The 13139-nt window shown below is 36.4% G+C and overlaps 2 protein-coding genes across 2 annotated transcripts in view; one reads left to right on the top strand and one right to left on the bottom strand.

The window, feature by feature from the left end:
- The window catches only part of LOC123528807 (H(+)/Cl(-) exchange transporter 7-like), a 37323-nt gene extending 24314 nt beyond the window's left edge, over positions 1-13009 (top strand). Inside the window, exons 19-23 of the mRNA XM_053521631.1 lie at positions 5213-5281; positions 6330-6416; positions 7685-7768; positions 8214-8294; positions 8817-13009. Of these exons, the coding sequence (XP_053377606.1) occupies positions 5213-5281; positions 6330-6416; positions 7685-7768; positions 8214-8294; positions 8817-8915 (420 nt within the window). The 3' untranslated portion in view covers positions 8916-13009. The remainder of the gene's footprint in view (positions 1-5212; positions 5282-6329; positions 6417-7684; positions 7769-8213; positions 8295-8816) is intronic.
- Positions 11730-13139, bottom strand: part of LOC123530400 (fatty acid synthase-like) — a 315596-nt gene continuing 314186 nt past the window's right edge. The window contains exons 23-24 of the mRNA XM_053520841.1: positions 12537-12805; positions 11730-11861 (exon numbers count right to left, since the gene is read on the bottom strand). Coding sequence (XP_053376816.1) covers positions 12543-12805 — 263 coding nt within the window. The 3' untranslated portion in view covers positions 11730-11861; positions 12537-12542. The remainder of the gene's footprint in view (positions 11862-12536; positions 12806-13139) is intronic.

Genomic DNA, 13139 nt, shown 5'->3' with positions numbered 1-13139 from the left:
TGGGTCATATTTTGGCGATATTTCTTACGTCGTGGGCTGTCTAAATCACGACTCATAGGTGTGTCCAATGTATTCCTATGTCGCTTTAGATCACTATGCTTTCGTGACCGTCTTATTTCCGACCTAGCAATATCAACCGCTTGGGCTACAGGTGTCACAACTTTTACTACGGGGAGATCTTCCCCTTTTTGTTCTTGTGCTTCTCTTTCTTGTTTCTCTTTTAGTTCAGCCATTTTTCTAAGAAGAGCACCGCTACCCACGATGTAACGACCCATATGATCAGGATACACATATCCGTCCCTCAAGTCTTTGAAGTGTTGTATCCATTTTTCCGGGTCCGGTTTATCCGGTACCCATTTTTCTTGTTTATAATCGTATACCTCTATGGTACCCATTTTGCATGATGAAAAGTTAAAGCACGCCAATCCTTCTTACAACGTTCATTCATCATCATCCGATTCTTCATCGTCATCACTTTCTTTATTATCATCCATTAAATATTCTTCTTTGCTTTTATGATCGGGCCACAACTCATCAAATAGGTCTTTTCTAAGCGCAATGGCTTGCCGAACAGATTCTTTGACAGTCATGCCGTGCTGACTTCTTAGTTTCTTAGCCGACTGTAGAATCTGCTGCTGAGTAGGGTCGTTTTGTAGCTCATAAAAGTCAATTAGAAATCGGGCATAATTTTGTCTCAGTCTCTTTCTTAATTGAGGCAATTCATTAGCAGTGCGACGGTACGCTTCTTTAAAAGAGAGCCCTTGTTCTGTATAGTTGTTAACTTTAGCTTTAAATTGTTCTTTAATAGATTGTCTGAATGGATCCTGAAAACGCTTATCCCATATCTCACGGCGTGATCGCTGTTCTATAATCTCAACTTTTCTACGTTTACCTGGAGGTCCCTTGATCAAAGATCGTTTCTTTACAAAAGTATCATTATTTCTATTTTCTGTTTCATCATCACTATCATCATCATCATGGTCATCAGAATCTTCCGCCTCATCTTCAGCCTTGTCATCATTTTTATCAGATAAGTATCCTTCACCATTGAAATAGTCTTCTTGTTTATATTCATCATCTGTTCGTTTTCTCTTTTCGGTGTTGTTCTTGGGTGCTGGATTTTAAGTCTATTACCAAATAACCGTGAGGTCTTGATGTCGCTCGTTCAATCCGTTTCATAAAGATGTTACTAGACGAAGGATATATTCTTCTTGCCAATGTAGCCACTTGCTGTCTATCAATAGGATTATTAAACAGCACCGGATACTGCGTATTCAAAGCGATATCTCTGCAGTCTTTACCTTGAGGAAGCAAATTATGGGTGAGATAAACGACAGATATGTTCCTGTGGTGACTGCCCTTCGTAAAGAGATCAGCAATTCTTTGGTCGGATTGAGCTTCAGTCATCAGGTCGTCAAAGACCAGCAGGTTCCTTTGACTAACATTTATATATTGGGAATCATTCAAGTAGTCTGGAATACCGTGTACAAATTCGACACCGGGGATTTCACGCTGAAGTTCATCATACAATGGTTGCCATTGTCCAAAACACCATATGATACGCTGAGGCTGAGGTCTTACAAGATTTGATGATAGCAGTTTTCTTGTCCATTCAGTTTTTCCACTACCACTTGGTCCTGAAACGACCATAGAAGATGGATGTTGAAACGCCGTTTCTCTTGAGATGTCCCATGTTTGTAATGGCGGTGAAAAAACTGTCAGTTTCTTCGTCATTTCCGTGGACATAACGTTGATGTCTCCGCATGTTGTCAATCCGAGAGAAAGACTGATGGCAAACAGGACACTGATGCATTTGTGAAACCGATGTAAGTATCTTTTATCAAAAAGACACTGCATTATTCTGTTTGCTATTCTTACGCTTTCTTGGGGCAGAGGAGAAGGAAGAGGAGGAGGAGGAGGGGAGGAGGAGGAGTGGAGGAGGTGGTGGAGGAGGAGGTGGAGGAGTGGAGGAGGAGGAGGAGGAGTGGAGGAGGTGAAGGAGGTGGAGGAGGAGGAGGAGGTGGAGGTGGAGGGGGAGGAGGAGGAGGAGTGGAGGAGGAGGAGGTGGAGGAGGAGGAGGAGGAGTGGAGGAGGAGGTGGAGTGGAGGAGGAGGAGGAGGAGTGGAGGAGGAGGAGGTGAAGAAGGTGGAGGAGGAGGAGAAGGTGGAGGAGGAGGAGGAGATGTGGAGGAGTGGAGGAGGAGGAGGAGTGGAGGAGGTGAAGGTGGTGGAGGAGGAGGAGGAGGTGGAGGAGGAGGAGGAGGAGTGGAGGAGGAGGAGGGTGGAGGAGAGGAGTGAGGAGTGGAGTGGAGGAGGAGGAGTGGATGGAGGAGGAGGTGGAGGAAGATGGAGGAGGAGGAGGGGGATGGAGGAGGAGGTGGTGGAGGAGGGTTGAGTGGGGAGAGAGGAGTGAGAGGAGGAGGTGAGAGAGTGGAGAGGAGGAGATGTGGAGGAGGAGGAGGAGTGTGGAGAGGAGGAGGGTGAGTGAGGGGTGAGGTGGTGGAGAGAGGAGTGGAGAGGAGGAGTGAGAGGAGGAGTGGAGTGGGTTGAGGAGATGCGCTGTGAGGAGGTTGCTGTCGTGCTCTAATCGTGGCTTGGATGGGAGGCTAGTGCGGGTAGTTCGGGCTCTGACGGAGCTTGGAGGTCGGTGGTTGGGGAGCTGTCTGAGTTGAGTTTCGTTGGTATTATCTAGTTACTCGTCACTAATTCATGCGTTAATTATTTACACACCCTACTCACTACCTCCCAACCCCCTGTGAACCCAACCTGACCGTGACACATCAGCAATGCGTCATCATCCATTAGCCAATCAAGCAGCTTGCTAAAGTTATACTGACTAACCAGAACGTTGCTTTGGCTCTATTTATTTATACTTTTACCCCTGTGAATTCGTTCATTGTCACTTTTGATCTCAAAGTGAAAGGATCAGGTAAGCTTACTTTGACGCATTTTACGCGTGAGTGACCCCATATTCTTTTAGTGCAAACAATGGAGTAGTACTAGTCAAAACCTTTCGTAGGATACCAAACACGGGTATAGTCGGTTGAGTAATAAAGGAGAAAATCGAATATTTTACGCATGAGTGATTTCATTTCCGGTTGTTTGCTACCAACACTTAGGTCTCGCCAAGCGTTTTGGTTTGACACCAAGATCATTAAAATCGGTCCACAAATAGAGGAGAAATTACATTTTGAAAATTTTCGTTGCGAAATTTGAATTTACCGCTCAAAAACGTTTGCAATGACGTCACTTCAATTTTTAAACGCCAATATCTTGAGAACGGATCTAGATAGAAGTAAATATCTATACATTTTCTGAACCTATGCGACGAGATCTTTCCAATGCTATCTGTTTCAAGAGTTTATTGCAAAGTTTAAGAAAGAAGGTTTAAAAATCGCTGTTACGTCATAACTCGATAACAGTTGAAAATCGAATCGAGAATGGGGGATGTAAATGAAAGATTTTTATGAATTCTATCACATGAAATTAACATCTCAGAATTGATGAATAGAAAGTGTGTCACGAAATGGGGAAAACTGATTGTTCAATGTTAACAGTATTTATGTTTATTGAAAATCTTGACGATTTCCTAGAATGGTCGAAATAGGCTTTCTAGAACCTATCTGTACTTAAGACAGTATCCTAAAGGACTATAAAAGTTTTATAACACAAAATACTCTTTATTATAAGTTTCTCCTAAAAGTCATAAAATTGACCGAAATTTAATTCGCTTTTACAGTTTTCAAAGTATTAGTGTCAACATTGGCCAGTTCTCTTTCATACATTATCTTAAGCCGATCTCAAGTCAAAAAATATTAATACTTAATATCCGCTGAAGGTTGAATTTCATGCATAGACTTGTACGATTATATTGAAGTGTATACTCTGTTAATTCAAAATTCTGGATGTTCTAAATTATATATATGAAATATTGTGTGATGTGTTGGAGTATCTACATCGTAGTGGAACTGGCATGTTCAATTTCGGAGACTATGATGTTGTTGAAATAACTAAAGATGACAAATGTAAAACTACAAAGGAATATATTATTGTGATACCTGTTAATGAAGTTGCAGACACAATCTGTGAACAAGGGTAATAGGCACGAAAGATTTTGATAATTTTGAAAATTTTGATGATGTTACATATATTGTTTAATGGCGTGTACGTGTGTGCGTGCGTGCATGTATGCGCGTGTGCGTGTGCTTGTGTGTGTGTGTTTGCGCGTGTGCGTGTGTGTGTGTGTGTGTGTGTGTGTGTGTGTGTGTGTGTGTGCGTGTGTCTTTGTGTCTGTGTGTGTATGTGCGTGTGCGTGTGTGTGTGTGTGTGTGTGTGTTCTCGTGTGTACGCGTGTGCTTGTGCTTGTGCAGGTTCGAGTCTAGGAACGCACAGAATATATGAATTTTACGCGTGATTGATCTCACTTCCGGTTTGAGTGTACAAACTTATAGTACTAGTCGAGACCTTCGGTTAGATACCCAACATGTCTAGGTTATCTTTAATAATAAAGGCATGAAGCCGGGTGTTTCCGGATGAATGATTCTGGCTTAAACCTCAATATCTGGAAAACGGATAGAGATAGACACGTAATTGTACATATTTTCTGAAGCTACTCGAAAAGATCTTTCTAACGGTACCGGTCTTGAGCCTGTACGATGGCTTTGAAATTTTAATGACTTTATTTCCGGTTGGCACCTAGTTTATGGTAAAGTGCACTCTTTGGGCTTTTCAAAAATGTCAGATACCCAGAATGTAAAAATGGACCCTGAAAGGTCTTATTTTCATGATTTTAGCAACTTTCTTAGTCTAGGGCTGAGCACCTGACCCTCAATGTGCGCGAACATGCCCTAGATAGGTATATAAGTCAGCTCTATACTTCCGGGAGATATAAATAGCAAAGTGAAGTCATTCTTAAAATAGAAAGATGATGTCATTCTAAAAATAAAATTCAAAATGGCCGCCGCGCATGTGCAGTGAATTTATTTCTTATATGCAAATGAGTTACTATTTATAGTAACTAGGTCATCCAAGATGGCGCCCGTTTGTTTACAATTAAAGAGGCCCCTATACTACTTATTTTTAAGTCGGAGGAAATACCAGAAAATATACCAATTACTGTTCTGAAACACGAAAAAAAAAAAAAAACAAACATTTAAATGAAGAGCATTGAAATAATGGTTTTGAAATCTTTAAAAGCTCTTTTAAAATTTCAGGATAACAGAGCCAGTAAAGTGTGTGGATTAATTTTGCGGTCGCAACTTCTTGTTTTACTTAAACACAAGGTTTGTAAATGCAATTCCTTTGATGCTGAATAAAAGAGGTAATCACTTAGATATTACCGGGCGATCTTGGTCAATTCTTGAAGCCCACAGTGAGGAAAGTCGGTTAGCAATGTAATATATCCTCGGCGTTGGGATCGCCGTCGGATGTAGACGCCCAAAGATTTAGAGCAAGCTCGTCCCATTGTATTACGAATGACACTGATGCTTAAATATCTTTATTTGTGGAATGTGTTTGTACTTGCATAAAAAATGAAGTACGTTAAATACCAGCATATCTGACAATAACATAGGTTCAATAATCCTTCGAAGCACTTTGATTAAATTATCCTTCAACATGTACTTCAAAATTTGTTTTTGATTGTTATTGATATTCGTTAGTTGGTATCTCAGTAATTTTTCATCAAAATCAATGAAACTTCACACCTGCCTTTGCCGCCATAACTTCAAATGCATGACAGCAGTTCCAAATTTTTTGCAGTCGTGTTGATAAGACCATCGCCGTTTGTATTTCGATTTATCCTACAAAATGTAAATGCAACATTCCATTTCTTTCGACTTTCTTGAAAATGTATTTGTTATCTGCCGTGAACTGGTAGTCAGGTAGAGAAATTTCGTATGTAATACTTTATTGTTTTGCTTCGGAAGATTTTAAACACTTAAATGGAAATTTGTTTATGGGATTATCTCTTACGAGGTCACGTCTACGGTTTGAGATTGAAGTTCAACCAGTCCTTTACACGTATGTGTTTTAAGATCTTCTTACAGATTTTATTGATCTTCCTATATGCATATGCATTCCGCTCACACCTTATATTATGTATATCATTATCTATGTATTATATATTCTACAAGATCTATATAGCGCCCTTTTCATGATAAACATGTTCAAAGCCGCTTTATATAGCGCAAAGGTAGTCACTCAGGGCGCCAAATTTATCCTCTACTAGATACAGACAGAGCGATCTGACCAAAGAGACAAAGTTATCCACGGCTAAGACCAATACTCTTTTAAAGATGTTCATGTTATATTTCTTCTATATTCTTATAGGTATTCAGTCCGCCAGATTTGATGCAGCCAAATACAGTTAGACTAAAAGATTTCCGGAAATATTATCTACAGAATTTAAAAATCGAGGTACAAAATACTAGTGTTTCATTTTTATTTTTATAAACTTTCTTGACTTTTGTTTGTGTGTGGGTTTGTTTTCAATATACTACCCATTGCCTGATCTAATACAAAGTAAGATTCGATGTAGAAAATATCAACTTACATTTACAAATCATACTTTGAGATAAATACATTTCATTTTTGAATATTGTTTGGGTCCACCTGAACCGACTGTTTCAGAGAGAGATATTAATATTGGGGGTGGTCTGACGGCCACGTTTTTCTTTAAGTGACTGCTTTTCAGAAGCATAAACCGCACTCAAGTTTGTTTAGTGGACCGCCAAAGCTAAAAATAGAAAACAATAGATGGCGTATAACACTATTTGAATTTTATTCCTTAATCAATATTTTTAAATTTTTTCAAAAATGTTTGTTCAAAAGAGTTCTGGGTAAATTGCTTTTTAGTAAGTTACCCACTAGAATTCTTTTGAACAAATATCTTCAAGTAGATAAAATAAATATCTACGTTTTACACAAAATTATTATTGCTGCATCGAACAAAAATTTAGTAGGATTAAATAAAAATTATCAAATTTTTTAATAAATATTTTGTGATATTCAATAAATATTTTTGTTTTATTATTTTTTAAGTTTTATAATACATATTTCAAAAGATAGAAAGCATATATGAAAACATTGAAAACATATTTCTGTTTTACGATATACATTTTAAGACATTGAATAAATATATAAAGATAGACAACAATTGTAGAAGACATAATATTGCAACACAGTGCACGCCATATATCAGAAATAAATTTCAGTGTTTTTTTCTCATAAGTTGACGTCAACAACACATACAAGGAGACATGTAATAAATCTATTATTGTGGACTGCTTAGCACATTTCATCGAACGAAACTATTGCCATTTTATATACAGTACCAACGTTTAATGCTGACTCATTTATTCCATTCCACCATACACAATTTCCAAGATATGAATTCCTTTCCATGATAAACATGTATTATTCCTCCTTTCTATGAAATATGATTTCTTCCATGATATTAATTTCTTTCAGTGATTTATCATTCTTGATTTTTATATGAAATCATTGTCGTGATATGAATACTTTTTCATGATATGCATAATTCCTTTCCAAGATATGTAATATCTTTCAATGATACGCACTACTTTTCCTTTCCGTGGTTGGTATTCCTTTCCGTGATTCTATGATACGTGTTCTTCATTATGATGTACCTTTCCATGATATTTATATACATTTATTTTTTCCAGGATATAGATATTTCTACAGAAGAGATGAGTTATGTGATGGATTTAAGACCATACCTTTCCCCAAATCCATATACAGTTGGTCCGGTAAATATAGTTTTGAATTTGACAAAGTACCATAATGTCATCTTGGTCGTGATACAGTCCTTAATGACCTTAAAAATATATTTAATTATACCTTGCTCACTTGTTTTGCTTCTTAATGGAAGAATACAGAGATTAGAGTCGCTCTGTCGTAAATGGTATATTTAGTTGATTATTGTCTTGTAATTGGTGATAACTTCCAACATATAACTCTGTTCTACAAAAAGTATGAGTAGAGCACAAGTGCTAACAACGTCGGATCGAAGCAACTAGTATGAACTTTCTTCATTTTTTTCTCTTTGGGGAATTGAATTATATGTCCTACCAAGCAGTTCTATCATTGATGTACATTGAAGCAAGTGTCTTATAATTCGTTTGGCCACCTTAAACAAAACGTTTCTTATGATAAAAAAACGCTTTCATTACGATGCGTTGAATATAATTTCAGACGTTTTCACTTCCACGATTGTTCAGACTTTTTCGAGGTCTTGGTCTTCGTCACTTAATTGTAGTCAACGATTGCAGAGAGGTATCTATTTTGTTTTAAATAATGTATAGCAGAGGTGTGTTTTAATTGATTTAATTAATTTAAACATACGAGACACAAGTCATTCCGCATGACTTGTATCCGAGTGTTATATTTAATCGTTATTAAAATAAGCTTCTGTTTTATATTATTTTCATTCTAGTATGTCTAAAACGTAAAATAGATCAAATATAGAGGCACTGTTTCTTGGTCTCTACAATAACACCAACATGACGTCACCGTTAGCGTGTATTATTAAAAACAAACATGATGGAAAACATAATAGCCAATCATTCAGCCAATATAGTCAACAGAATCTGCACAAAAATGTTAAAACGTATTTCTATACTTTACTTACTTTTAACTTTTTTCTTTAAAGTTTGACAAGAAATGTTTACTATTAAACAATATTTATTAGAATGTGTAGAGGTTTACTTCTATAGAAGTACATTTGTATTTCCTATTGTAAGATAACTCGTAAAAGAAATGTTTTATCTGACATCAATTTATGTCTTTTACCCACAGCCAATAGGCATGATAACCAGAAAAGACTTGGCGAAATTCAGAGTTGAATCAAAACGAGGTTTGCTCAAAGTTGAACAGCTAAATATTGAAGATAAATAAGAAGTATGGTGAACGACGAACAACTCGGACATTCAAAATAAGACAGTTCTGACATCTCGTATTTAAAAGAATGGTTTAAGGACATATGTTTCCGGTCGTCTCTCTTTATTATTGGGACACACTACGAGTTACTTTTAACTTTACGATAAGGAAATTATTAACACAGTTTGTAATGATAGATATTATTTTTTAAACAATTTTACGATTCCAATTCATTTTAGTAGGAGCCTCGGTAGCCAGGTGGTTAAAGTGGCTCAATCAAACCGAGCCTGCAACATTTTCATTTTTATCGTGTTGGGCGACCTATCGAGTATTCTATATCACTTGCCTCTGACCGCCGTGGTTCTAAAACCCGCTTGAAAAGTAGAATTGTTTCTTGTAAGGAGACCGCCCAGCTGGCTTACCGATAGTCAGTGGTTCTAACCCATGCGCCGATCCGTGATGAAACACGGCCCAGAGCCGTTGGTCTTTCTCCACTACAAAAAGTTTGGAAATTGCCGTATAACCTATATTTGTGTGGATGTGATTTTAAACACAACAAAAACAACAAAAAAGTATTTAATTTCCATATTTTATTATATCTATTTAGAATATTTCTGTTTATATAATCTTGCCTGTCATTATTATCTTGAACGTTCAACATGATGAAGCGTTTGTATGTCGTCTTACCATATGGTGTTTAAGGTTATTCTTATTTTGCACGTTTGATAAGTCGGAAGTAATGGCATTTTTCCGGATAACGTAGAATAAAACCTGGGCTTGGTAGTCGGAAATGTAAAACATTTTGTGAATTAAATGCAGTCCGTGCATACATTTATTACAACGGCAATATTACTATTTTTCTAAACATGAAATATGGTATTTAATCGATTCAAACGATAATTATTCTAAATAATGTCTTAAATTAGCTTGAAAGTCGCTATTCTCTTTAACCAAGGGCAAATATAACAAAATCAAGCTCAGGGACCTATACATTTTATTTCACCATATTTTAGACCATTTGTTCATTTAGTATGAAGTTTCTTTAAAATCTACTTTGCAGAAAAAATCTATTCACGACAAGGATATCGCAATTGTGATTTGCCATAGATTCCCATTATTTGCCGAATTTTTAAAATATAATTCTGAAAAAAATAGGGTTTAATAAAATTCTACTTTGCAGAAAACGTTAAGTGTAATCTGCGTTAGTTTTGATTTACAGAATAAAAATAGATTTATAAACTTTTTTGAACATCCCGCTATAGATAATATTAAAAAGTTCATTTAAGACGGCCGTGCCTGTCATATAAATAATTCCAGTACGGTATATGTATGTACTGGAAGTAACTAGGCACTTACATGTAACTAAGCAATGAATAATCTGAAAATATTTATTTATTGAATGGTTTGAGTAAAAACTCTTGCCTGATGTATGAAAAACCGGTGACCAGTAGTTTTGACAATTGACCGGCAAACAATCCAGTAAGTGTTTTATTACATAACATGAAAAATTAATTTTCGAGATTTATTTTCAAATTTTTAACTTGTAAGTCCAGTAAGCATGTGTTGAATATAGACCGGTCATATAGCACAAAATGTGGACCGGTGGTTTATATAATGAGACCTGTAATAATATATTCCAGATTGACCATACATACTGAAAATATTGTCAGCATTTGTGAAGAAATTTGTCTTAAAAACAGACGTGTTGAAATAGGGCAATTTTGCTAAATCAAATGCACGTAGGGTTGGTAAACGGAACCATCTGGTCCAACTGTAATCTAACAAAAGTTTAATGATGATACACCTTCTGCATACATATGATTACGATTTGTGAAGACATATGATTACTACAGTTTTAATATAGTGAGACACTCTATTTGGCATCAGTCGATATTAACACATTATTGGTATAAAAATCATTTCTAAATATCATACGGATTGACAACTAAATAGAAGTGCCTAAATGTAATAATTATAGAGGAAATGGCATTTGTGATAAATCAAGGGCTCATAACCCTTGACCTCCTAACCTTATCTGGTCAATAATCCAACATACCACATACACGCATTCTGTAACAATTTTATAAGGACTGATGAAAACATTTTGGTGTTATGGTGTAATTACTGTGAAAACTAACTACGAAATTCCTTTGATAAATCAATTGTTATGAATTTGGAACTAAATATCTCAGCTGATACACTAATCTGGGAATGTAATGATGGGTTTCTATATAGTCCTAACTACAAGACAAACATCATGATATATGTTAACAAATGTAGTAGACGTTTACATTTATCCTGTAAGAATTAAATAGAGGAACAGGCAAAGTTTTCATTAGAACATGCTTTTATTTATATTCCATGATAAATAAGTAGAAAAGGCCAATGAATTCAGTGTGAAGTGTGAATCAAAACCATAAATACTAAAAACGGCATTTCTTATATATAACGCCCTAAAACGACCACATGTATAGATATGTGACTATGGTCCCATTGAATGTAGCTAGGATTACCGCTGGACAATGTCTATTGCCCTTCCTCAAATTTGGGTGAGCAGCTGACTTCTCTTAGTCCGCTTCCAATGCACATATCAAAATAAACAACATAATGTATATGTAAAAGTTAAAATATACAAAATAATCAGTACCAGGCCTACATAACTATTGCGCTAGTCTGAAAACATAATGGTGTCAGCAATGGTTATATATTGTATTTACATAGTGGTACTATTTAGACATAGTTTTATCAACCAAACATTGTGATACTCGTCACTAGTTGATTGTTCTGGTGTAGATCATCAGTACACAATAGTACATGTATATACAAATAAATGGCGCTTGTACAGGCATCAGAATTTTTATACCGATGAGGCGCGTATTTTCCCGCTGTCTTGCAGTGTAAGTCCGGTGTTTGGTCGGTAAGGGAATATGTTAGACATCGTCTGGACGTTCGGATAAGTTGGTCCTAGAAAAAAAATTATACATTAAAAAATCTATATATGTTAACCATCATGATTTGATTAGTGCAGTAGGGGGAAACATTTCTGTCACTTGTATACAACTTTGCGTCATCGCAACCATATATTTGGACAAATCAAGCAATGCTTTGATGAAATCTTATCACAGTGCTGAGTTTTCCAAGACTGGCGGTATTCGATAAATATGAAGCGTATGAAATTAGTAAAAATGTTTTCCGTTAGAAAATTTATCTAGATGTAATAAGAACATAAAATAAAATCTGGAAAGTAGATCCCTCGAAAGCACCGAGAACAAGGCAAAAAGTGAAAATTGCAGACTAGGTTTGATTGAGTCTGTTCACGAGCAGTAATGGAAAATGCAACACTGCCCACGCCCCCTAGCACCGGCTTAAGCAGTATTCAATCTTCAAATCTAAATGAGTTGAAATCAATGATCCCGAAGGACCAGAAAGTATAACAACACTGAGATGAAGTCGGGGCGACTTTTTACGGCCGCCAGCCGAATATTTCTTAGCAAAAGTCTTAGCTCGAAATTTTTAAGCGCATCATTCTTTTCACGTAAGTTTTTAAAAACAAAATAGATTTTGTGTACTCATGATGACAACACCATAAGAGTTGTTTTACAAACCTTCTACTGTATGTATAATTTGCAAGGTACTAACTGTGCGCTAATATTCGGGCTTTAAGTCGTCAACATTTGTATCACTGTCTTGTACCATTTGTTCCACACGTTTGTTTGCTACAGTAAGAATATGACCAGTGTTTGCAATGCTTCTCATATTATTAACAGTCAATTTTCTAATCTCTTTTGTTTCCATGATAATGTCGTAACCTCTTTCAAGTGTCTGTTTGACCTCAACATTCATCATTGAATCTAGCCCAAGGTCACCTAAACTTGCATCAGGGTTTAAGGCATTCGGTTCACTGATTCCTGCAAAAAAAACTCAAAGTGCCATAATTATCAATACAGTCAAACAATAAGCAGATCATATTTTCTTCGTTCCTCATATCACTTAAAGCTTTTTTTCTAAACTTTTGCAGTCGTACAAAACCGCCTCGTACTTGGACTCAGAGCTATTATTTCTACTCCTAATGGATAATGTAGTCCACTTAATGTCATTTTGTAATACAGTTCTGCATTAGCCGATGCTAGGTGCTATGTTGCGTATAATGATTACCTCTCATGAACATACAATTTAAACTGAGTCTGCAATTGTTTTGCTTGGTTGCATTATATTCCCGGTTTAATTGAGTCTATTTAGGAG

The sequence above is a fragment of the Mercenaria mercenaria genome, chromosome 13, assembly GCF_021730395.1.
Source record: "Mercenaria mercenaria strain notata chromosome 13, MADL_Memer_1, whole genome shotgun sequence".
NCBI classification, from domain to species: Eukaryota; Metazoa; Mollusca; class Bivalvia; order Venerida; family Veneridae; genus Mercenaria; species Mercenaria mercenaria.
Note: the sequence above shows the minus strand (reverse complement) of the source record. Positions and strands in the feature narration are given on the sequence as shown.